This window comes from Equus quagga, chromosome 5 (genome assembly GCF_021613505.1).
Source record: "Equus quagga isolate Etosha38 chromosome 5, UCLA_HA_Equagga_1.0, whole genome shotgun sequence".
Classification (NCBI taxonomy): Eukaryota; Metazoa; Chordata; class Mammalia; order Perissodactyla; family Equidae; genus Equus; species Equus quagga.
The window spans coordinates 81,073,543-81,100,053 of record NC_060271.1 but is presented as its reverse complement, the minus strand read 5'-3'; the positions used below and the strand labels follow the sequence as shown (position 1 = coordinate 81,100,053).

General features: G+C 39.2%; 1 protein-coding gene across 17 annotated transcripts in view; it reads right to left on the bottom strand.

The window, feature by feature from the left end:
• AAK1 (AP2 associated kinase 1) overlaps window positions 1–26,511 on the bottom strand; it is a 165,183-nt gene that overhangs the window by 78,617 nt on the left and 60,055 nt on the right. For all 17 annotated transcript variants that reach the window (XM_046660222.1, XM_046660228.1, XM_046660231.1 and 14 more), the window contains exon 3: window positions 14,864–14,982. In XM_046660222.1, the coding sequence (XP_046516178.1) occupies window positions 14,864–14,982 (119 nt within the window). The remainder of the gene's footprint in view (window positions 1–14,863; window positions 14,983–26,511) is intronic.

The window sequence follows — 26,511 nt, the reverse complement described above, 5'->3', positions numbered from 1 at the left end:
GCAAATCATCCCTTTGTCTAGCATATCCATGCTGCATATGTTGCTCATCCCTTAGTCACCTAGCTTTCTCAGTTATTAGATTGACTGTCGCAGTATCACAGTGTTCAAGTCACCCTTATTTGACTTAATAACAGCCCCAAAGCACAAAAGTCATGATGCTGGCAGTCTGGATACGCCAAAGAGAAGCCATAAAGTGCTTCCTTTAAGTGAAAAGGTGAAAGTTCTTGACTTAATCAGGAAAGAAAAAAATCATACGCTGATGCTACTAAGATCTATGATAACTTTTATTGCAGTATACTGTTGTAATTGTTCTATTTTACTATGTTATTGTTGCTAATCTCTTCTATGCTTAATTTACAAATTAAACTTTACCATAAGTATATATGTACAGGAAAAATCACAGCATACATAGGGTTCAGTACTATGTGCAGTTTCAGGATCCACCGGGGGTCTTGGAATGTATCCATTGTGGGTAAGATGGGAGTACTGTACCCTCCCTTTCCCAAGTCTTATTCATTAATTAATCTTGTACTTACTGAATAGATCTTTAAAGTCACTTAGAGTCTGATTTTAGAGCAGTGCTGTTCAAACTTTAATATGAATATGAATCACCTGGGGATTTTGTTTAAAAATAGATTCTAACCTAGTAGCTCTGGGATAGGGCCTGGGATGCTCCTGGTCAGTGGTACTCAAAGTAGCAAAGACCCAGAGCAGTGCTTCTCAAAATGTGATCCATAAACATTTGCTAGCTAGTCAATTGTTACCAGTCCATAAGGAGATAAGGGGCTTGCTCTTGGACATAAATCAATCAAGTCACTAAGCCGACTTCTTTTCCTAGTGAGACTTCATGTATGAGAGAAACAGTTCATTGCTTGGCATTCTGGCACAAGATCCTTTGAGTAGCACCCATACATTTATGGCCAACTGATTTTCGATAAGGGCGCCAAGACAACTCAATGCGGGAAAGAATAGTCCTTTCAAAAACTGGTGCTGGATAACTGGATGTCTACATGCAAAAGAATCAAGTTGATTTCCTATCTCACACTATATACAAAAAGTAACTCAAAATGGACCAAAGATCTAAAAACTCCTCAAAGGAAACATACACGGAAATCTTCATGATATTGGGTTAGGCAATGGTTTTAGATATGACACCTAAAGTACAAGCAATCAAAAAAAAACAATAGATAAACTGCATTTCATCAAAATTAAAAACTTTTGTGCTTCAAAGGACACTATCAAGAAAGCAAAAAGACGATGTAAAGAACGGAAAAAGATTGTGCACATCATACACGTGATAAGAATCGTGTCCAGGCTATATAAAGAACTCTTAAAACTCAACAATAAAAAGACAATCCAACATAAAAATTGGCAAATGATCTGAACAGACATTTCTCCAAAGAGCATATACAAATGGCTGATTAGCACATAAAAATATGCTCAATACCATTAATCATTAGGAAAACGCAAATCAAAACCATAATGAGATATCACTTCAAAACCACTGGAATGGCTATAATCAAAAACAGAAACAATAAAAAAATGCTGGCAAGGATATGGAGATTGGAACTTTCATACATTGCTGGTAGGAATATAAAATAGTGTGCAGCTTCTATAGAAAACAGTTTGGTATTTTCTCAAAAGTAGAGTTACCACACAACCCAGCAATGTCACCTCTACGTATACACACAAGAGAAATGAAACATTATGTCCACAAAAGCTTGTACACAAATGTCCATAGCAGCATTACTGATAATAGCCCAAAAGAAGAAACAATCCAAATGTCCATCAGGGTGAATAAAACGTGGCATCACCATGCAATGAATATTATGCAGCCATGAAAAGGAATTAAGTAATGATACATGCTACAACATGGACAAACTTTGAAGACACTATGCTAAGTGAAAGAAATCAGACACAAAAGGCCACATATTGTATGAGCCCATTTATAAGAACTGTCCAGAATCGGCAACAGAAAATAGATTAATGGTTGCCAGGGACTGGGGCAAGCAGGAATAGAGAATGACTGCTAACGGGTATGCAGTTTCCTTTCAGGGTGATGACAAAAATGGTCCGGAATTAGATAAATGGTGATGGGGGAATGACCCTGTGCATATATTAAAAAATCACTGAATTCTATTTAAAAGGATGAATTTTATCTCACATTACAAAGTAAACTAAGAAAAGCAATATGATGCTGGGGGGAAAATAAACAAGCACACAAGGGTGAGGAAAAGAAAGGAAAACAAGATCCTTTCAGTAGCACTGATCTAGAGCAACCAGGCAGCCCATATCTAACACCCTGCTATAGCCTTCTGAAGAGCAGTTTTCTCAGAATAATATCATCTCCTTGGGCCCTCAGGCCACCTGCAGGCAGCCTCACTGTTGATCAGCTCTTCTTTACATTAAGCTGGAAACTTCCACCTCCTGATTCTAGATTGTCCTCTTCAGAACAAAAAGAACAAGTCTAGTCTATTTTTTCACTTTCTAAACAACTGAAATGTTATTACTTAGACTCTAAGTTTTTTCTTCTCTAGGTTAAACATATTCACTTTCATTGACACAGCTTTTAGTCACATCACCATTTTGGCTGCTCCCACACTTAAACGGTTTGCTTTGTCTATATTCTTTTTATAAGAATGGTTCCAGAAACAAACGAAATACTCCAGGCCTAGTCTGACTCACGCAAAATAGACCAGCACCATCACCTTCTATTAACTCTACTAATGTAGATAAAAAAATCACATTCTTTTCTCTTTTGGCAGCCACATCATAGCATACTTTTATATCAAATTAACTGACCACTAAAATACTTAAGTCTTTTTCTACTCATGCTGCTTTTAATCTCTGCCTTCCCAGAACTGTGCTTAGAAAGTTGATTAAAATAAAATAAAAATCCAAGTATATGACCTTACCTTGTTATTTCTTCTCATTAGAATCAGCTCATTGTTCCAATTTGTAAAGATCATTTTGGATCCTGATTCTATCACTCAATGTACTTGTTATATCTTCCAACTTTACATTAGGTACATAATTTATAAGTCTGTCTTCTATTTCTTTAACCAAGTTATTCATTAAATATAAAATAACATAAAGCTGATGGTAAGCTGCAGTGTTTTTCTTAGAAAGTTTCCTCCAGATTAATATCAAACCATTGATCAGAAACCAATATAAACAGCAGAAATTACACCTAGCATCCAGCCTAGATGCTCCATCTTGTTCACAGATCTCTGGCAAGTGTCCTTACCCAATGACACGATCCACAGACACTGGATCTACTGCACTTCCCTGAGCTCCCTATCCAGACACCTTCCCAAAGGAGGACATGATGTTGATACGACATGGCTTGTTCTTACTTAATCTGAAAACTCTGGATCCAATTACTCATCCAAATGACTATAAAACAGCTTAAAGTTTAATTTGTAAAAATAAGTCAAATATTAATATTCAAAAAGCAAAAAAACAGTAGACAATTATTTTCTACTCAACTCCTCATATAGGGAAACATCCCCCTCTCTCCCTTCCCTCTCTCTCTCTCTCATCCTTCAGGTAAATTCAAACAATATGTACGTACTATTTATACGGACACAACTCTTACAATCTCTCAGAGAGGTAAGGCTGGGGTTATGGCCTCTATTTGACAGAAGTCTGAGCCCGGGGGGTTAAAAACATCACAGAGCATGTTCATTAAAAATGGTAAGAAATTTTTTTAAAAAGTAAGTTGAATACATGCATTTATCTCTGCTTCCTTCTAAAGCCTTACTAAATGATATAAAGAGCTTGGTTTTTAAAAGACATAAACTGAAGACTTCTTCAGGGAAGATAGAGTAAATGTACTCTTTTCTATTCCTGCAGCTAAGTAAAACTAAATACTTCGGACATTATATATAAAACAAACATAATAACAAGAGTCAGAAATGTGGGTAGAAGGCAGACTGGCTAGGAACTTTGGGACCCAAGGAAAGACGTGGTGGTGAGTTACCTGGGTTTTCTTCTTGCCTCATATATTTCAGACTGGAAACTGAAGAAGTTGGTAAGCTGAAAACACCAGGGGGCACAAAGAAAGCCTGCTCTCTCTAGTCAAACCCAGGAAAGGGGCAACCTAGTAAAACAGAAACTCACAGATACTAACAACTCTACACCAGCTGAAAACCACGGGAAAAAATTGCAGCCCCTCCTCGAGCCATGGCAGCAAAGGCCAAGTGTGGAGCCTAGATTTCCATCCCAATGAGGATGCAACAAGCACCACAACTACCCCTCCCACTCCCTCACTGGGATGGGTAGTGTTAGAGAAGGCCGGGTAGGGAGTCAGGACCTTCATGTCTGTAGGTGATAAGAAGGTGCTCTTCCTTCTTCCCACTGGGGTTGTGTCAGAGGCGGCCAAGATTTTCACAACCACTAAGCAGTAACAAAGCCAACTCCCACCTCCACAGTGTCAGTAAAGGCCAAATGGGGAGCAACACCAAGGCACTCCTAACTTTCCAGCCAGGAAAGTATCAGTGGAAGCCTAATGGGAAACTGAAACTTCCACCTCAACCTAGTAGTAATGAGGAGCACTTCCTGGGGTGTTAACAGACGCTCAAAAGGAAACCTAACTTCTACCCCTACCTAGTAGTCACAACAGAGCACCTCCCAACCCTCATCAATCCTCTGTCAGAGTGCAAACCAGTTAAAACAGAAGGTTTATATAAAATCCAGAATCTCATAACATAATTTGAAGATGTTGACAATTGTTTGTCATACCAAGAACTAGGAAGAGGCGGCATCCCACATGCCATAACTAGAAGGACCCATGACTAAAAATACACAACTATGTACCGGGGGGCTCTGGGATAAAAAGGAAAAATAAAGTCTTTAAAAAAAAAAAAAGAAAATGTGGTATAGACACAAAATGGAATATGACTCAGGCTTAAAAAAGAAAGAATCTTGTCATATTCTACAACATAGATGAGTCTTGAGGATATTACAGTAAGTGAAATAAGCCAGTCACAGAAGGACAAATACTATATAATTCCATTTATATGAAGTATATAAAATAGCCAAACTCACAGAAGCAGAGAATAGAATGGTGGTTGCCAGGAGCTGGAGGGAGGGGAAAACAGAGACATGCTATCCAGCAGGTATAAAGTTTCAGTAATGCTAGATGAACAAGTTCTAGAGATCTGTTGTACAACATTGTGCCTATAGTTAACAATGCTGTAAACTTAAAAATGGTGAAGATGGTAAATTTTAAGTTATGAGTTTTTGACCACAATAAAAAATTTATTTTTAAAAGAGTAAAATTAAAATTAAATAAAAATTTAAATATTGGCTTAGAAACATAAAAAGAAATCTTCAAAATTGAAATAACTGCTTAGTTGAAAATCTATGAAACATATCCAAATGAACTGAAACTTATGCCCACAAAAAAACCTACACATATGTTTATGGTAGCTTTATTCATAATTGCTAAAACTTGTAAGCGACCAAGATGTCCTTCAGTAGATGAATGGGTAAACTGTGATATATCCATGCAATGCAATATTATTCGGCTCCAAAAAGAAATAAGCTATCAAGTCATGAAAAGACACAGAAGAATCTTAAATGCATATTATTAAATGAAAGAAGCCAATCTGAAAAGACCACATACTGAATGATTCCAAACTATATGATGTTCTGAAAAAGGCAAAACTATGGAGACAACAAAAAAATCAGTGGTTGCTAGAGGACTAGGGGAGGAAGGGATGAACAGGCAGAGCACAGGGGATGTTCAAGGCAGTGAAACAATCCCTTATGATACTATAATGGTAGATACATGTCACTATACATTTGTCAAAACGCATAGGATGTACAATACCAAACGTGAACCCTAATGTAAACTATGGACTCTCGGTGATGATGTGTCAATGTAGGTTCACTGATTATAACAAATGTACCACTGTGGTGCTGGATGTTGATAGTGGAGGAGGCTGAGAGTGGAGGGCGGGGGATGGGATATGTGGAGACTGTACTTTCTGTTCAATTTTGCTGTGAACCTAAAACTGCTCTACAAAATAGAGTCCATTTTGTCAAAAAATTATACAAAGCAATATACTCAAAAACACTCTAGATAAATCAAAATGGAATTCTAAAAAAAGTTCAAGTAACCACAAGAAGACAGGAAAAGAAAAACATACAAAAAATAGTGAAAACAAAAAGGAAACAAGAAATAAAATAGGAGATTTAGGGCCTAACTTATTAGGCCTAACAAATAACCACATTAAATGTAAATGGTCTAGATATACCAAGTAAAAGACAGACATTGGCAGAGTGGATTTAAAAACACAACCCCTCTATATGCTGCCTACAAGAACTCACTCAAAAATAAGACAATATAGGCAGGCTCAAAGCAAAAGGATAGAAAAATATACACCCTGCAAATTTGAATCCCCAAAAACAGAAGTAGCTATATTAATATCAGATAAAGTCGATTTCAGAGCAAAGAAAATTACCAGAGATGGAGAGGGACATCAAGTAATGACAAAAGGGTCAATCTATCAAGAACACATAGCAATCCTAAACGCACATGCACCAAACAACAGAGCTGCAAAACATGTAAAGCAGAAACTGATAGAACTGAAAGGAGAAAGACACAAACTACAATTATAGTTTGAGATTTCAACACCCCTTCCCAACAACCGATAGAACAACTAGACAAAAATCAGCAAAGATACAGAAGAATGCAACACCATGAACTAACAGGATCTAATCAAGATTTATAGAACACTTCACCCAACACAAACAGAATACACACTCTTTTCAGGTGCCCACAAAAGATATATCATGATAGGCAATATCCCGGGCCATAAAACAAACCTCAATTAATACAAAAGAAATGAAATCATACAGAGTGTGCTCTCCAACCACAACGGAATCAAGCTAGAAAGCAATAACTGAAAGATAACAGAAAAACTGACAAACACTTGGAAACTAAACAATATACTTCCAGATAATCCATGAGTCAAGAGGAATTCTCAGGGAAATAAAAAAATACATTTTTTTGAATTGAAAATTGAATTGAAAAATAAAATACATATATCAAAATAAAGTGCTAAGAGGGAAATTTACAGTACTAAATGTACATAATAAAGGAGAGGAAAAGTCTCAGTCAACAATCTAAACTTTCACCTCAAGTACCTAGGAAAAGAAGAGCAAAATAAACTTAAACCAAGCAGAAAGAACTAAGTACATTCATGCATCGCTTAATGATGGAGATATGTTCCAAGAAACATGTCATTAGGTAATTTTGTCACTGTGTGTAGAGTGTACTGAAGGGGAACAAAATTTGCCACCCCAAAATGTCTGGCTTTAACATGAGGATTATTTTAGGCTGATTATTTTTAAGAAACAAAAGACACAAACTTTCTTTGTTACCTCCCCCTTAACTGCCTTAAAGAATTCAGATAATAAAACCTGTCTCAGGAAGTGAGCTATCACCTTAGCATGACACAAACTAGGTGGTAGACAGGGAGGAACCTAGAAAAACCTGTTTGTTGGGTTCCCCTCTGTGTTCTTCTGTTTCTGTGTGGTCAAACACTTGTTTTCCAAACGTTTCTCCTTTTCACCTACCTATGAATTGCCTTCCATCCCTTTGAAGTCCCTGACTCTCCCCACTTCCAACATCTTCTTTTGTCTTTAGCTGAGGATGGTATTTAACATGAGGGCTTCAGCCATTTTGGCAAGTTACTATGTTTTCCTGGGTTTATCCCATGTATATATATTATTAAACTTTTGTTTGTCTTTCTCCTGTTAATCTGTCTCATGTCTATTTAATTCTTAGACCAGCTAGAAGAACCTAGGAGGGTAGAGGAAAATTTCTTCCTCTCCTACAGTACTTACACAAACCTAGATGGTATATAGTCTACTACACACCAAGACTATATCGTACTAATCTTGTGGGATCACTATCATATATGCGGTCGGCTCTTTCCTGAAATGTCATGTGGTACATGACTGTGTAAGAACAGCAATTGATGAAGTTGAAAATGGAAAAATAGAGAAAACCAATGAAACAAGATGGGTTTTTTAAAACATCAATAGATTTGGCAAATCAGTAGCAATACTGACAAAAAAAAGAAAAGATACAAATTGCCAATATCAGGAATGAAACAGGGGTTATCACCACAGACCCTGCACACATCAAAAGGATAATAAGAAAATATTACTAACAACTAACTCTACATGCACAAATTTGATAACTGAAGTGAAATGGACCAATTCCTCAAAAATACAAACTATCAAACTTCACCCAACATGAAGGAGATAATCTGAATAGCCCTGTTAACTATTAAGGAAACTGAAATTGCAATTTAATAACTCCCCCCCCAAAATGTCTCCAGGCCCAGATGGTTTCACTGGAGAATTCCACCAAACGCTTAAAGAAGAATAAATACCTATTCTAAAAAATCTGTTCCAGAAGACAGAAGAAGGAACACTTCCCAATCCATGTTGAGACCAAAATTACTCTGATACCAAAACCAGGAAAAGACAGTTATAAAAAACAACTACAAACCATTATCCCTCATGCTGATAGACGCAAAAATGCTCATCAAAATATTAGCAAAAAGAATTCAACAATATATAAAAATAATTATACACCATGACCAAGTGGGAATTATTATAGGGATGTAAGTCTGGTCCAATATTTGGAAATCAATCAATATAATCCACTGTATTAAAGCTAAAGAAGAAAAATCACATGATCATATCAACCAATGCAGAAAAGACATTCGACAAAATTCAACACCGATTCATGATAAAAACTCCTAGAAAAATAAAAAATAGAGGGAACTTCCTCAAATAGATTTTTTTAAAAAACTGTAAAAAACTACAGCTAACCTTATACTTAATAGTGAAAGACTTCTTTCCTCCTAAGATTGAGAACAAGGCAAGGATGTCTACTCAACATTCTTACCTAACATAGTATTGCAAGTGCTAGCCAGTGCAATAAGGTTAGAAAAGGAAACAAAAAGGATACAGATCAGATAGGAAGGAATGAAACTGCCCCTATTTGCGGATGACCTGATGGTCTGTATAGGAAATCCTAAGGAATCTAGAGAAAAATTCTCAGAACTAGTAAGCAAATTCAGCAAGGTTACAGGATACAAAATAAACAGAAAAATCAAGCGGTTTTCTACATACCAGCAATAAACACATGGACAACAAAATTAAACACTCAATACCATTTATAATTACTCAAAACAAAACAAAAACCTAGGTATAAATCTAAGAACATGTATAAAGCCTGTGTGGTGAAAACTTCACAATGATGATGAAAGAAATGAAAGATGTAAATAAATGGAGAGATGTATCATGTTCCTTTATTAGAAGACTAAACATAGAAAAGATGTCATTTCTCCCCAAACTGATATACACGTTTAACGAAATTCCTATCAAAATTCTAGGAAGACATTCTGTAGATACAGATTAGAGTATTCTAAAATTTATATGAAAAGATAAAAGAACTAGAATAGTTAAAACAAGTTTGGGGGAAAAAAAGAAGCGGGAAAAATCAGTCTGATTTCAAGACTTATAAAGCTACAGTAATCAAGGCTGTGTAGCACTGGTGGAAGGATAGACACACAGATTAACAGAACAGAATAGACAATATAGAAAGGTCTGGAAATGAACCCTCACAAATATGCCCAATTGATTTTTGACAAAAACATTCAATGGAGGAAAGATTGCCTTTTCAACAAATGGTGCTGGAGCAAATGGACACCCACAGACAACAAAACGAACTTCAACCTCAGTCTCACATCTTATATAAATATTAACTCAAAACGTATCACAAACTTAAATGTAAAATGTAAAACTTTTAGGGAATAAAATAGGAGAAAACCTTTAGAATCGAGGGCTAGGCAAAGAGTCCTTAGAAATGACAGCAAAAACACGACCCACAAAAGGAAAAATTGATGAATGGGACTTCATCAAAATTAGAAACAAAACCAAAGAAGAAGATCTTAGAAATTAAAAAGCTTGATAAATAAAAAAATTCAACAAGATGGCTGGAATATAAAGCTGAGGAAAATTTCTGGAATGTAGAGGAAAAAAGACAAAGAAATGAAAAATAAAGAGGAGAAAACAAAAAATTCGAAAATCGATTCAGGAGAACCAACATCCAAATAATAGCAATTTCAGGCAGAGGGGACACAGAAAAGGAAATCATCAAATGAGACAAACTAAAATTCCCCACAACACAAGGATATGAGTTTCTAGATTAAATGAGACCACCAAACACTTAACATAATAAATAATAAATGCACACACCAAAGTATATCACCAAGAAATTTCAGAACGCTGTAAACAAAGAAAAAATTTATAAATTTCTGGGGAGAAAAAATGAGTCACACTCAAAGGACCAGGTATTAGAATGACCTTGGACTTCCCAAGCACAACAATGAAAGCTAAAATACTATAGAGCAATGCTTCATGTATCTGAATGAAATGATTTCCAGCCCAGAATTTTATACACAAGCTACATATGAGTGTAAAAGAAAGACACTTCCAGACCTTACATGGTCTCAAAAATTTACCTACCATGCCTCAGGAAACTGGATAAGCTCCACCAAAACAAAGAAGTAAAGCAAAAAAAAGAGAGACCAAGGGAATCCCTAGGAAATTCCAAGACTATAAATTAGTCCTAGAGAGCAACTAACATAGATTCCATCAAGTCAGAAGGCTGAGAGACTTTTTCAAGAAGATAAAACTGACGGAATACTAACTGTGTTTAAAAGAATTAAAAAAATAATTTATGCAACTTGGGGAGAGTTTGGGATTAAATCAGTGAAAAGTACACAAAAAACCCCAAAAAACAGCCAAAGCAACCCTAAGGAAAAAGAACAAAGCTGTAGGCATCACACTCCCTGATTTCAAAATATACTACAAAGCTGTAGTAATCAAAACAGCATGGTACTGGCACAAAAACAGACATACAAATCAATGGAACAGAATCAAGAGCCCAGAAATAAACCCACACATCTACGGACAGCTAATTTTCTACAAGGGAGCCAAGAACATACAATGGAGAAAGGAAAGTCCCTTCAATAAATGCCGTTGGGAAAACTGGACAGCCACATGCAAAAGACTGAAAAGTACACCATTAGCTCACATCATACACAAAGATCAACCCAAAATGGATTAAAGATGAATGTAAAACCTGAAAACATAAAACTTCTGGATGAAAACACAGGCAGTATGCTCTTCGACATTGGTCTTAGCAGTATCTTTCTGAATATCATGTCTCACAAGGAAAGGGAAACAAAAGAAAAAATGAACAAATGGGACTCCATTAAACTAAAAAGCTTCTAAACAGCAAAGGAAAGCATCAACAAAACAAAAAGACAACCTAACAACTGAGAGAAGGTATTTGCAAATCACACAACTGATAAGGGGTTAATATCCAAAATATATAAAGAACTCATATAACTTAACAACAAAAAAACAAACAACCCAGTTAAAAAATGGGCAAAGGGTCTGAACAGACATTTTTTCCAAAGAAGATATACAGATGGCCAACAGGCACATGAAAAGATGTTCAACATCACTAATTATTAGGAAATTGCAAATCAAAACTACAGTGAGATATCACCTCACTCCTGTCAGAATGGCTATAATTAACAAGACAGGAAACAAGCATTGGAGAGGATGTGGAGAGGAGGGAACCCTCGTACACTGCTGGTGGGAGGGCAAACTGGTGCAGCCACTATGGAAAATAGGCATGGAGATTCCTCAAAAAATTAAGAATAGAACCACTATCTGATCCTGCCATTCCACCTCTGAGTATTTACAACATGAAAACAAGAATGCAAAAAGATGTTTGCACTCCCTATGAGCCCTAAAGCATGATTCACAATAGCCAAGACTTAGAAACAACTTAAGTGTCCATCAAGGGACGAATGGATAAAGAAGCTGTGGTATATATGCATAACAGAACACTACTCAGCCATAAAAAAGGATGAAATCTCGCCATTTGCAACAACATGGATGGACCTTGAGGGTATCAAGTTAAGCGAAAAAAGTCAGGTGGAGAGAGACTAATACTGTATAAGTTCACTCATAAGTGGAAGATAAACAAACAAAAACATAGATACAGAGATTAGATTAGTGGTTATCAGAAGGGAAGGGGGGAGGGCAAAAGAGGTAATAGGGCACATGTGTATGGTGATGGATGGTAACTAGTCTTTGGGTGGTGAACGTGATGCAGTTGACACAGAAATCGAAATATGATGATGTACACCTGACATTTATATAATGTTATAAACCAATGTTACCTCAATAAATAAAATTTTCAAAAAAAACCACCACAATTACTAATTCCAGTGAAAAGAGAGTTATATAGGAAAGGAAGGGTAATCACAGTGCACTAGGAGATTTGGCAGGAATCATGTTTTCTTACATAACAATATAAAAACTAATATTAGTATAACTAACATATTGCCAAAACTTACAGCTACTTTGGAAGAATGGGAGATGAGAATAATGCAAGTATTTGGAGAAAAGGGCATGCATGGGATGAAGGAGAGCTAAATTCTTACTTTCCATAGTATATAATGCCTAAAATGGAGGGAAAAAAATCAAGAATTAGCAATATCAACATGTTACTTAGAAATATATCAAATGAATCAACTGAAAGCGGTTGCCTCTGGGACCTTGAAATGGCATAGGAGGACCCCTCAGGGAACCGCTTGATGTTTTCTATAGCAAGTTTAGCTCACCCATTTGAGTATTTAAGTTTTAAAAAGATATAAACTAAATTCAAAACAAAACTCACAGCTTATACATGGCTGGGCCAGAACTTGAACCCATGTAATTTAATTCCTAATCAGGTCCCATTAATTTGTGAGCTCCTAAGGGGCCTGCGTCTTCTTAGTTCCAATACTCCGACGCCTGCCTAGCAGAAAGTAAGCCCTCAGACATGTTTCTGAATGAGCAGGAGAACGTTAGAGTGGGAGTACCTTCATGACACCAGAAAATGAATGAGAAGGGCCTTCCAGGCAGAAGAAACAGCCGAATCAAACATAAAAAATGGAGTGTGAGTGCTAAGCAAGGAAGAGGCAAGGTGGGAGGAGGAGGAATAAGAAGCAGCATGCAAAAAACCCACTGGGTGGATGAAGGGAAATACCCTGAGAATGGTCGTCTGGAGCTGTGTGGCAGGGCAGTGGGAGGACACTCGTGCCTTGCAGACAGATCCATGTGGCCCTGACTGTATGCGTATGAGCCTTGGGGTTTTTTTGTTTATTTGCAATGATGACAGCCACACTTATCTCCACCTACAGTTCCTTCCCAAATGGTTTCAGATTTCTAGAATCCAAAGTAGTACCAGGCTCTCTAAAATTCTGAGTTCTTCTTCTACAGTACAACTAGTTACTCTAAGTACCCACTGAAACGGCAACCCCACAGGGGGTCGGCAGGGGCAAGCAAAGCCTGGTGGGACCCCTACAATGCCACCCTCACTCATTCTTTGGACCTCTTTCTGCTCTTTACAAAAGCATGAAAATCCAGGGCACAAAGGAATCATCACCTCTTGGTGAACATATGCATCTGCTATTAGATTATTCATACATTCATTTCATCCAAAGTTTATTAAGCATTTACTTTATGTCAAGCAGCGTGCTGGAATATACAGTTTCTGATTTTAAATAAATTACTTTCTGAAGGCAGAATTACTTATAAAACAAGATAAGCAATATAATTGGCAAACAAAAGTACTGTGGAAACACAATGGAATAAAAGACCATTTAAAAAAAAATTTTATGTATAATGTGAAACAGAGGTGAAAGAGACAACTCTAACAAACTCCCATATACCCATCACTCAGCTTTGACCATAATCAACTAATTGTCGATCTTGTTTCTCTTCTAAATCCACTCATTAGCTTCAAGACATCATATTATTTCATCCATGAAGATTCCAGCATATACCTCTACCAGATAGGGACTCCCCTTGCTCTTTCTCCCCAAATCCCCCAAGTACATAGTTGTATATTTTAGTTGTGGGTCCTTCTAGTTGTGGCATGTGGGATGCCACCTCAGCATGGCCTGATGAGTGGTGCCATGGCCGTGCCCAGGATCCGAACCAGTGAACCCTGGGCAGCCGAAGTGGAGCGCACAAACTTAACCACTCGGCCACAGGGCCGGCCCCATCTTTCTTTAAACATAGTATGAATCTGAATCTTGAAAACTGAGTAATCGTATAGCCCTGTGTAACCACTACTCAAAACAAGATGTAGAACATTTCTATGGCCCAGAAAGTTCCCACATGCCCCTCCTAATCAATTTCCCACACCTAGATCACCGATTTCTGATTTCTATTACCAAAGATCACTTTTGCCTGTTCTCGGACTTTTAGAATGAAATCATAGAGTATATACGAGTAAGAAGTTTCTAGGCCAAAAAAAGAAAAAAAGCATTCCAAGTGGAAAGAACCACATGTACAAAATTTAAAGGCGTGGTAAGATATGTTCACAGAAGAGTTTGAGAGGGTTGAAAACTGGTTAGGAACTAATAAAAAGAGAAGACTGGAAGAAGAGGTTCATTGGAAAGCTAGAGTTTCCAGACTAAACTCCAGTTAACTCTGGGAACCAAGTTGTTAAATTAACTTTTCCCAATGCCCAAAACTATTTCTCTAAACTGAAAACTGGTCAGTTCTCTCAACATGCTTCTTTCTCCTCAACCCTCCAGCTGAGGGTGACCAAGGCAGGAGCAGCATCCTACACCCCATGGCTGTTCACTGCCACCTCTGTCATCTCAGCGAAGGGAACAAGCCCCTCTTGGCTTTCTTATGAGAGGGCACAGTCTCTCCCCCATTTTAAACAAGCAGTCTCTAGTCTGAAAGGCAGTCTTACCATTATCTGGATTTCTCTCTTGCACACCTGGAGATCATGCTCATTGTTGACAAACATGCGTTTCAAGGCACATTTCATTCCATTGCTTGTCCTCACCAGAAACACGATAGCAAATCCACCTGTGAGAGAAACACACATACAAGCTCTTTTGAGTCATGTTAAAGAAATGAGTCAGATGACTATGGTGGCTACAGGTTGTTGCCGTCACTGTTAAAGGTAGTGATGCCATCGTCAGCCAATCCTAGGGCTGGCCTGGCGTAGAAGACATTCTTAGATTCTGGGGACTCAGAGGTATTACTCGCGGGATTGGGTGGCAAGAGTCAGAGAAATTGTTGCTAAACACCTATCTCAGGAAAAAGGAAGAATAGTAATTATCTTCCAAAGAACCTACAAATCAACAGATGAACAAAGAGATGAAAGAAAAAGAACCAGCTACACTCCAACCACTGTCCTAGGCACTTTGAGCTCTTGTTTAATTCTTACTACAATCCTGTGAGGCTGGGTGTTATTCTTCTCTTTAAGGCAACAATTACTAGCTGGAGCATTCTTAAATGCTGTGAATATGTTACACCTTAGCATTCCACAAATCCTTTGAACTCCTAACCTCGACCTCACTCCCCAAACACTGCATGAGGGGCCCAGTGCCATTGTTAACAGGGATTATAAACAGATAAAGCAGAGCAAAGCTGTCCAAGTTGAAGGCTTTGGGATAAGCAGTAGTTATACTGGACACTTAGCCCATGTGCCTGCTTGTATACCTTCATAATTTAGCTTCAACTACACTGTGCATTGATTGTGGATAGCAAAAATAAAAACATCACTAGGCTGTTCTTTGCACAGAGGTGACCACTAATTGGACGGAGGTGAATACAGAGGTAAGTCATCAGTACAGGAACTCAGCTTGAGGTTATGGTGTAGTATTGGGGCTGGCAGCCATATGCAAAGTCAGAGCTGCCAGAGCAACAGCAATGGTTACAGAGACCTCAGGCCTAAGACAGAGAAGACTTGGGTCCTGACTGTGTCGCTCTAACCCTCTGAGGACCAGCGGCACTTCAGTACCTGTCCATCGATGTTCATGGCATTTTCTGTTGTATCTTTACAATAATTATTCTTTTTCAAGTCAGCCTGAATAAGTTTCTGTTCCTTGCAACCAAAGAGAGCTTTAATCACAAAGCACTGCTGCATGTTTTCATAAAATACATACATAATTTTGTGTCAAAAAAAATTTTTTAATGGGTTCAAATGTTCCAAATGTGCATTTTGATAATGATTTACTAGAGATGAGCCGTTTGTTATTTCCTATAACTATGTTCTTCTCTAGTACTCACATAAACACTAAAATTTACCACACAATCTTTAATTTCAACTGTCATTGCTCTAATTTTTTTTTTAAAGATTTTATTTTTCCGTTTTCTCCCCAAAGCACCCCCAGTACATGGTTGTGTATTTTTAGTTGCGGGTCCTTCTAGTTGTGGCATGTGAGAAGCTGCCTCAGCATGGCTTGATGAGCGGTGCCACATCCACGCCCAGGATTCAAACCAGCGAAACCCTGGGCAGCCAAAGCAGAGCACAGGAACACACAGGGTTGGCCCCTCTAATTTTTTTTTTCTTGAGGAAGATTAGCCCTGACCTAACATCTGCCACCAATCCTTCTTTTTGCTGAGGAAGACTGGCCCTGAGCTAACATCCGTGCCCATCTTCCTCTACTTTATATGTGGGATGCTGCCACAGCATGGCTTGACAAGCAGTGCTAGGTCCATGCCCAGGATCTGAACCGGTGAACCCCAGGCTACCAAAGAGGAGTCACACAAACCCAACTGCCATGCCACCGGGCCAGCCCCTCATTGCTCTAATTTTTGTATATCAATAACACTTTCCATTTTCTTGTAAAACTTTAAAGTCCACTTACACAGCTCAATTGTCAATTTTAATTATAAAATGCTGTGTATTTAACAACAAAAAAATTTTTTTAACCCTAGCATGCATTGACTAGTAGAGGTCTTACACAGACCAAAAACAATCTCAATTTTAAGGTGCATATTTTTTAGATTTTAATTTTTAGGATATCAGAATTTTTCTTACAATATGTCCATTTAATGAAGTACTATTTGTCTTCCTTTTTCCCCCAAAAAAGCTATTAAATTCATGATGTGTTTTACAACCAATTAGAATTAGGGTAAATTATAGTATAAATTATAAAATTTCTATGTATAATTGTTTTGTGAACAGCCCGAATATTTATTTTATAAATATTTTGATTAAAAAAAATCAGAGAACTACAGACTTTGCACTGGTAGTGCTCCTAGGGAGGGCTAAATCCAAGCATTCTGCTTTATGGGTGGAGGAACTGAGTGAGGCTTAGGAATCCCATGGCCAGTTATGAGTAGAACCTGGAACAATGTCACTTTCCTGATTGTCCAAAAAATGTTCTTTCCACTTCACTTAGAGAAAACTATGCAACATCCCTGACAGTGCTAACAGTGCCGCAGAATAAAAGCTGGGAGAACAAAAATTGGGAATGGCTATTTCCTACAGCTTTGTGATACATGGCACCACTAAAGGACAAGGCCACCCTTTCAGAAGTAGGGCGATGATGCAGCGATTTGAGATAACTGCCACCAGATGGGAGCAGTGTAGTTTTCTTTGCCAGGTGGCAAGATGATTTTCCAGCCAAGACTGAAGAAATGGGTCAGATGCCTACCACGTGATCCAGGCAAGTATAACTCATTGAGAGGCGCTGGCCCAGATTCTCAAAGCCCATGACCATCATAAATCTAAAGGCAAAGCAACGAACCACTACACTTAACGTAGATGGAACCATGTCATTAAGCATCTACGCCCATACAAGGGCTTATCTGCAGGTGAGAAGCATTTAAATCAGGGCTCCTTAACCATGAGGATCAAAACTGAAGCCTGATAGGATTTGTCAATTTAAAGATGTTGGCCACTATCATTGTGTAGTTGACCAAATGGAGATATAAATTATCAGCTTAGATGATAGACAGAAGGCAGCACCACTCAAGGCACTTCTCCAGCACAGGTCTACCACATGGATAAGAGTAATAAGATTCTCAGCCACAAGCTAAACAGCATTCAGGCTATTGCAGAAGGCAGCAGCTATGAGACTGTCTATAGAGATACTTCCTTCAGATCAAGCGGCATCCCAAGACCTTGATTAAATGGACAAATCTAAAGCTGAGTTAAGGATGTTTGGATAGAGGTAAGAAAAGGCAACATTCAGTTGAGCCTGTGCTAGTCTCTCTGCCTACTAGCATTTTTTGAAATGCTAAGATAATCTCCATTATTTTATTGGAATGCATTTTTGGGGAAAATCCATGAATTTATTGAAGCACAAAGAGAAAAATGATCCAATCATTATTTGAGGTAAGCAACTGAAACAGGCAGGACAATTGTGACACATACACACTTTTGCCTATTAAATACGTAGGAATTTTTTTTTTACTTCCATAAAGAAACATACTTTCTCCCACTTCCCCTAAAATAGATCACACTCTTGGTCTAATTTTCTCATAATTTTTGATGATGTGGATGGGTACTTACCACTCACTACGAGTTTAGAGATTTTGTCTGTTTGGTTCCCCTCTGTATCCCCATGCCCTAGAATAGTGCCTACACATCACAGGCACTCAAAAACGAATTAACTTTCCTCTAATGTTACCACGGAGAATAGAAAAGGCTACAGAGAGTGGTGGAGACTGTGGGAAACTCAAGCATATGGCCATGGAAAGGAACAGCTACTACACAACTCCAGGTAATTGCTGCCATGTAGGATTATGGACCCAATTTTATCAGATCTGCTAATTTCCAAAAATAAGCTGGAAACCTAAAACTTTATGTGAAATTTCCAGATTTAAACACTGGCAACAAGTCACACTTTAAATTAACGTTAGACAGGCCAACACTGTAGAGGCTAAAGAAAACACATCTGAAAGGCTTTAGAGAGTCTCTGAGCCTACAGTTTTCTACCTCAGATCTAGTCTAACCACATCATTTTACTGATGGGCAGGGAGGCGAAGTGACACAGCCGGAGTTACACAAGTTAAAAGATGACACGCAAATAAAATCCAAAAATATATATATTAGCTCACACATGGGTTATTACAGTTCTCGCGTTTCTTCCCTGAAGAGGAGTTTATGGAACATTCCCCCACCCCCATTCCCAAGCATTTGTGTATGACCTTATACTTTCTTAAAGACATTTCAAAATAAACTATTTCATTTACATTTTCACAATAACAAAATGAGGTAGATGAGCTACCTATTGTCCCCATTTGCTCAATAGGCAAAAGATGTAGAAAGATTAAGCTCCTTTCACAAGAACACACACACATAGTTAGTGCTAGAGCTCAGACTAGATCCCTCATCTTTTTAACTCTTTCTTTTTAAATCAACGTTATATATAATACAATGCACTCTTTTAAGTGTAAAGTTTAATGCATTTTCACAACTGTACTGTCATGCACTGTATAACGATGTTTCGGTTAACAACGAGTCACATGTATGACGGTGGTCCATTAAGATTATTACCATAGAGCTTAGGTATATAGTAGGCTATACCATCTAGGTTTCTGTAAATACACCTTATGATGTTTGCATAAAAATGAAATTGCCTAATGATGCATTTCTCAGAACACATCCCCATCATTAAGTGACACATGACTATATACACTCTTGTAACCATCACCACAATCAATCCATCACTTCAAACAGTTCCTCCTCCCTCTCTGTAGGCATCTCCCCTCCCTCCCACACCACCCCATATAACTACTGACTTGCTTTCTACCCTATAGATGAGTACTGCTTGCTCCAGAATAAATAGAATCATACAGTACGTACTCTTGTGTCTAGCTTCTTTCCTCCAGCATAATATTTCTGAGATTCATCCTCATTGTTATATGTATCATTAGTTTGGTTTTTTGAAAACTGCAAACTAGTATTCCATTGTATAGATATTCCACAATTAGTTTACCCAATCATCTGTTGAAAGACATTTATTCAAATGTTTCTAGCTTTTGGCTTTTAATATAAACAACATGTTCACATGGAAGTCCTTTTGTTGTGGATACAGGTATTTATTTCTCTTAAGTAAATACCTAGGGATGAAATTGCTGGATCAATGGTACGTGTATATTCAGGTTTATAAGAGACTGCTAAATAGTTCTCCACAGTGGTTGTACCATTTCACACTCCCAGCAGCCACACAAGAGAGTTGTTCCACACCCTCACCAACATTTGGTATTATCGGTCTTTTTATTTTAGTCATTCTAATGAGTGTGTAGTGATATTTCATCATGGTTTTAATTTGCATTTCCCTACAGATCCTTCATCATTTAAACTCCTAGGATTAACTGCTTCCCACCAATTTCCTGATAAAAGGCTTTCATAAGCCTAGGATCATAGAGTCACCAAGAAATTACTGAGATAACTTGGACTTCTACCTCTCAAACAAAGATGACAGAAGTGCCTAGTTCTCTCCAAGAAGAAGAAGACAAGTGAGAATTTGTAATACACAGAGGGAGATTATATAATCTCGAAAATCTCTTTCAACTCTGACATCAACAAAAGATCAAGCAGAGGCACTGATATCTAGAATATACAACTATGGACCGAGGCAAGGGGCTTTGGGGAGAAGAAGAAGAAGAAAAAAGAAAGAAGACTGGCAACAGATGTTTAATAAAGATGGCCAATCTTTATTAAAAAAAAAAAAAAGATCATGGTCTCAACACCATTATCACAACTAAAACTTTTTAAACAAAACCTCCTCTTAATCATGATTTTCAAGAACAGCAATGGGGCTTTTGAAGAACTAAGTGTAGTATCTTCCCTGGTTTTGTCTCAAGTACTGAATCGCGCTAAATGCAGGCTCCAGGGGCTGTTCTGAATGAATCAAGACACCAGTGACTTCCACTTAGCAAGGAAAAGTGAGGGATGGGGGAGGTAAGGTGAGCAGGAAGAGGAGAAAAACACCAAACTGATTATCTGAGTAGTGATATGCACAGAGATGGGAAACAGCTGGGCAGACAATGAGAATGATTAGACCCAGGACTATGAGACAAAGAAGCCCAACATGGTGCTGAGACAGGGTTTCTGGATTTGCTGCCAAAGAGGTTTTGGTGGATATTTTAAAATCGGGGCTGGATTCTAGGCACTAAAATCTGTGCCTGCTTATTTCCTGCAGTGAAAGGAAACTTCATTTCCTAACATCAGTCCCATCTACACCTTTAGGAATGGCTTCCACCTGTCTGAGATGAAAGGAGACACAAACCAAAGGAGTCAGAGGATTCTAAAATGAGGAAAACCTCATCCAGACCCATATTCTGCTCCTGTCTTCCACTTTTCTACCCTACAAACTCTTCGTTTCTCCTTTAAAATAAGGTTTAACCCAATGAATGCTGTTTACTTAATGCAGTTTCTCTTTGAAATACATGAGAAAGAAAAACAAGCATAAAATAAATAGCATACTGAGTGTTTTCTAAAGAATAAGATGGAGAATCCAGTTAAATTTATCTGAGAATTCATCTGTGAGATGTAAAAGAAAGGCAACACCGGACAAGGTACTGGACCCCTTTGGCCTCCATTTCCTCAACTGCAGAAATTAAGACAAAAATAGTGGTTTTTAAACCGGGCTCCTCAGAGCTCTAGGATTACTGAAGGTACTTCAGTGGCCCCATAAGGAAAAAACGACTCCACTTAAGGGTAGGGCTCTGCACACAGCTTCCTGTTATCTGTTTAAGATTAATTCTGAAAAAGATGCTAGAAAAAAAAAGGGGGACAACTCTGCTTTAAAGAAGAAGGAAAAAGTACCCAAAGAACATTCTGCAGCTGTATGTAAAAGTATTTTATAAAGAATAGAGGACTACGCTACTGCAAGTCATGCCCTTACTACATGCCTCCTGCAGATAGAAATGTGTACAGGCAGCTCCTGGGGAGGGGCGCTGTGCCACCACATCCACTTTACACTCACCGTGCAGTATTCCCTTAGAGTCTGTGGCTCAGACAAGCCACAACCTGCCCGAGGCCCTGTCCTCTTACCTGTCAAGGATGGCTGAGATCCACCTCACAGCTTTGGGGAGGATTACATGATAAGCAAAGCACTTAGCACAGAGGAGGTATGTGATGAATACAGGTGGTTCCCTCTCTCCCTACCCCCACTCCCACCCCCAAATCCTTTGTATCTGTATGATACTTGACTTATCATAAAGTTCTAAATTTGAAATATCTTTTCGAGATCAAGAGCGAAAACCCACATGCCTTCAGGGCCAGACAGATCATCTAAAGGAGGGAAACAGTCCGAGTATAACAAAACATATAGAGGGAGTCCCATGAGACAGACTCACTGTCAGGGAGATCACGGGGAAGGGCAGGGACTGGGCAAAGCGGAGAGCGCATGCCGCAGCTCGTGGGGAGCCTCTCCTCAACTCAGCCAATTGTTGGCATGAAGCAATGTGGGCTGAGAGTTGCCAAGTTTTTTGATTTCCAAGAGAAGCTGGATTTTTAGGTGAAATCTCCTGATTTTTAAATCCAGGCAATAAACTTTTTAAAAAGTCTCTTAAACTCTGTGCAAGTTAAGGAAAACCTCTTTCTAGGCGAGGACTGTACTAGACAGACCTGCTTCAATCTTTAGGAGAGCCTTGTGAATTAAGCGGGGCATGTATTGCTATTTCCCTCTGACTGGCTGGGAAACTGAGGAACAGAGAAAAGCCTAAGTAGTCTCCCTAGTACTGCCACTTGGTGACAGGACCAGGGCTAGAATCCAGGTGTGCCAAGTCCTGGCCCTCACCTTGGTCCACTCTCTCATGCTGCCGTCCCCTTCCTTCAGAAGCAGACCATGCAGGAACACCTCCATTACCAGGGAAGGTAAGAGAAAAGACACAGTGAAAGGCAAGGGAGGCTGACCAAAGCTCTGCCTTTCCAGCTGACTGGGAGGGAGAGAGTCCTCCTTACAGTGAGAACCTGGTGCACAGTCTGCAGTGTTTGTCACTCCCGTGACGACCAAGAGGCTGACAGACACCCATCTACAATTTATTCACAATGAAGACAACTTTGCCAAAAGTTTCAGAAGGAACAAAAATTTTCAAAACTCTGGAACAGATGGCAAGGAGTACAGCAAAGATTTCACAGGAAAAAAGGTCAATCTGAAGCATTTGTCAACACTGATTTCAGTGGGGACTTGGGGTCTGTTTTTTTAACATCAATCTCTCCTCACTTGCCTCAAATTAAAAATCACCATGTGCCAGCTCCTTCTGGGGAACATGTCAAAGCAGTCCTTTTCCCAGGGAGAAAGAACACCCAGATGGGGGGTGACTTGAGGTATTCAATTTCCTCTCTCCCCATTGGGAGCTGTGGGCACGAAGTCAGAGGCTGGCAAACCCTGGCAGTGGTAGACAAACATCAACAGAACCCAATCAAGGCCACAGCCTAGGCTGAACATGAGGTGGCTGGCAATCGCTTCTTCCTTTCTAGGTCTGTAACAATTAGGGAGCATCTCCACTTCAGGGAGTCCTCTTTACGGGCTTGCTAAGAGTCTTCAAAAAAAACAGAAGACATTTCCAAGGAAGGCACCTGCCTGCTTGGAACAAGAGGTTAGAGTTTAAGACATCAAGGTGGCTCACAGACACCACAGGTTTGTGAATTACTAAATACACAATCAAAGCACCTTGGGCCTGGGGCTGTCAACAGCTACGGCTGACTGCAAGAGGGCCTTTCCCAGAGCTACCCTGACCACCTTCACTGTACTATTACCCTAGGATTAGCTATTTGGTAGATGTAGAGAGAAGTGATGAGACATAGGGCCATGTTCTTTGTTCATTGAAATCCACTGAGCAGCTTCCCCAGGTCAGGCTGAGCCATTTTCTGTTCTCTATACTACCGCTAGGGTGATCTTTTAAAACAGAAATTGAATATTATTCACCTGTTTGAAACTCCTCAGTAGCTTCTCACCTTTCTTAGAACAAAACTCTGAATGCTGACCATGGCTTGCAAGGCCCTATGTGATGCAATGAGATCTCTCTTTTCTCCAGCCTCATTCATACACCATGGCCTTTCGCTGCTCACTCTGTTCCAGCCATAATCGCCTTCTTTGCTCCTCAATGTTGCTTACACTCCACCCAACCTAAGGATTTCTGTGCCCGCTTCTCCCTTTGCCCTCTTCACCTCATTCCTCACCAGCTCCTACTGGTCATTCTTCAGTTTTCAGGATGATTGTTACCTCCATGGGTGAGCCCTCCCTGACTGCCCCTGGCCCCCAGCCCTTCTTCTGTTTAGGTCAAGTTCCTTGTTATGCATGTACCCTCTATTTTTCCTTCAGGACACATAACTAAACATTTAGGTGGGTAATTCCTGGTTTGATGCCTTCTTCCCCTGAACCCTGTAAACTGCACAAGGTCAGGCACAATGACTGACTCACTAAGCCCTCTGTCACCCAGCACATTGCCCACCACATAAACGGTACTCAAGTGTTCATTACACAAAGTGTTTGCCTGCTACCATAAAAAATACCGGCCCCCCACCCCCCGCAAAACAAAACAACAAAAAGCACTACCCAGTCCCCCGCCTTTCAGAAGGTTAGACTCTAGTTTGGGATAGAAGGATCATACTTTGAGAGAACACCCTCTCAGTGATAAAGTAGTCTACCCCTCCTGAGAAAAAGCCTGAGCACACAGCCTGGCATGACCGAGAGTGGAGTGAGACTACAGCTGACTGGACAACTTCCTGGGGCAATATGCTCCAGGCAGAGCTTTATGGAGAGCTTTAGAGAAATCCCTGTTACCGTCACGAGTGACACTTGTTCTGTACACGATCCCTTCTCTTAAAAATAACACTTGAGCTGGAAATGAAAACCTTCTTCAGTTTAGAAGGAACAGAAATCAAGCATCCCCACAGTCAATCCTGCATTGTCCCTCACCTGAAGGAGTGGCAGCCCTCTCGGGCATGAATTGTGCTCACCCCTCAAGCCACTGGTGCCAGCTATCTTCTCATAAGTGGTGTGCGAACAAATCAAGTGGCTGAGGTCAGCCAGATAGAGCGGCATCCGTGCCTAGATTTGTCAGCCCCGCAGCGCAGACACCCAAGCTCTGGCTCTAATCATTTCCACCAAGACTTGAGGTGGGCGACTGATCCACATTCTCCAGAGCACAAGTAGGGTTTCAGCAAAGCCGAAGTTTGGCTGACATTCTCTCAGTTCCCAACTGTTAATTCCAAAGCATTCCACTTTAACTTCATGCTTCAAAGCTTACTTCGTTTTCTACAGTAAGCATTTACTGCTTCAGTAGTAAGATCAGGTTAACTAGAACTGTTCCAGAAAGAGCATTTTCTAGTGTGGTTATTTGAGCTCAGCAGCCAGGTTAAGCCATGTCTTCTGCTCTACTGGGATACACACTGACATCGATGGTACCTAATATAAAAGTTTTCAACTCTTTACGTTTCACTAGAGCTGATCTCCAGACACAACTGCTTTTTGCAGGTCATCCTAATCTGCCTCAACCCTCCCAGTTCTGAGAGGAGATGAACTCTCATCCTGGAAAGCAGGATGACATTTTCTCAGCTCCCAACTGTTAATTCCAGAGCATTCCAATTTAACTTTATGCTAAAGCCTTTCCGCTGAGGTTCAGGATGTCCGACCGCACTACCCTCACCATCATCCACTAGCCCCTCACGCAGGACTTGTGCACCAGTTCACAGCCTCCTCCCCACCCCAACTCCTGCCATCACCCAAGCTGACTTTTCAGAGTTAACAATTCTATCCCCTAAACCTCTCCAGACTTCATCCCTTCTGCTCCATCTTGATGCTCCTTCACACTCTCCTCTTTTCTTACCAGAGAACAAAAATAGAGTCCTAAGCTTTCTGTGCCTCAGATCTCTTTCTCTTCTAAAACACATATCTAATAACTCCTCTTAAAAGTATTCATTAGTTCTCCAAAGGCAGAATGAAGTCCAAATTTCTTAACACAGAACATAAGAATCTTTATATTTTATCCCATTTTATTATGAAAAATTTTAAACACATAGTAAGGCTGAAAAGATCACACTGCAAACATCCATAAACTTACCACCTAGGGTCTACAGTTGTTAACATTTTGCTATATTTGTTTTATCACATATTTATCATCCATTACGCAAATATCAACTCATCTCATTTTTTATGCATTTCCAAGTAAGGTGCAGACCTCAGTGCACTTCACCCTAAACACTTCAGCATGCCTCTCCTTAACTAGTGTTCAGAGTTCATGGTTCTTCTAGCGGGTGGGCATAGGGGTAGAAATATAATTTATTTACAGTGAAGTGTACAAATCTTAAGTGTATTATTGCATGAGTTTTGATAAATGCATATACTCACGTAATCCAAACTTCTATCAAGATATAAAACCTTTCCATCACACAGAAAGTTCCCTAATGCCCCTTTCCAGACAAGCCCACCCTCATATCCCACCTGGAGGCAACCACTGTTCTGATTTTTTCATCTATTACTAATTTTGCCAGCTTTAGAACTTCATATAAAAGGAATCTCATGGTCTGTGCTTTTTTGTGTAAGGATCTTTTACTCATCGTAATAATTTATATTGTTGAGTGTATGAGGTGGTTTGTGAATTTTATTGTTGACTAGTATTTCATTATTTGAATAAACCTGT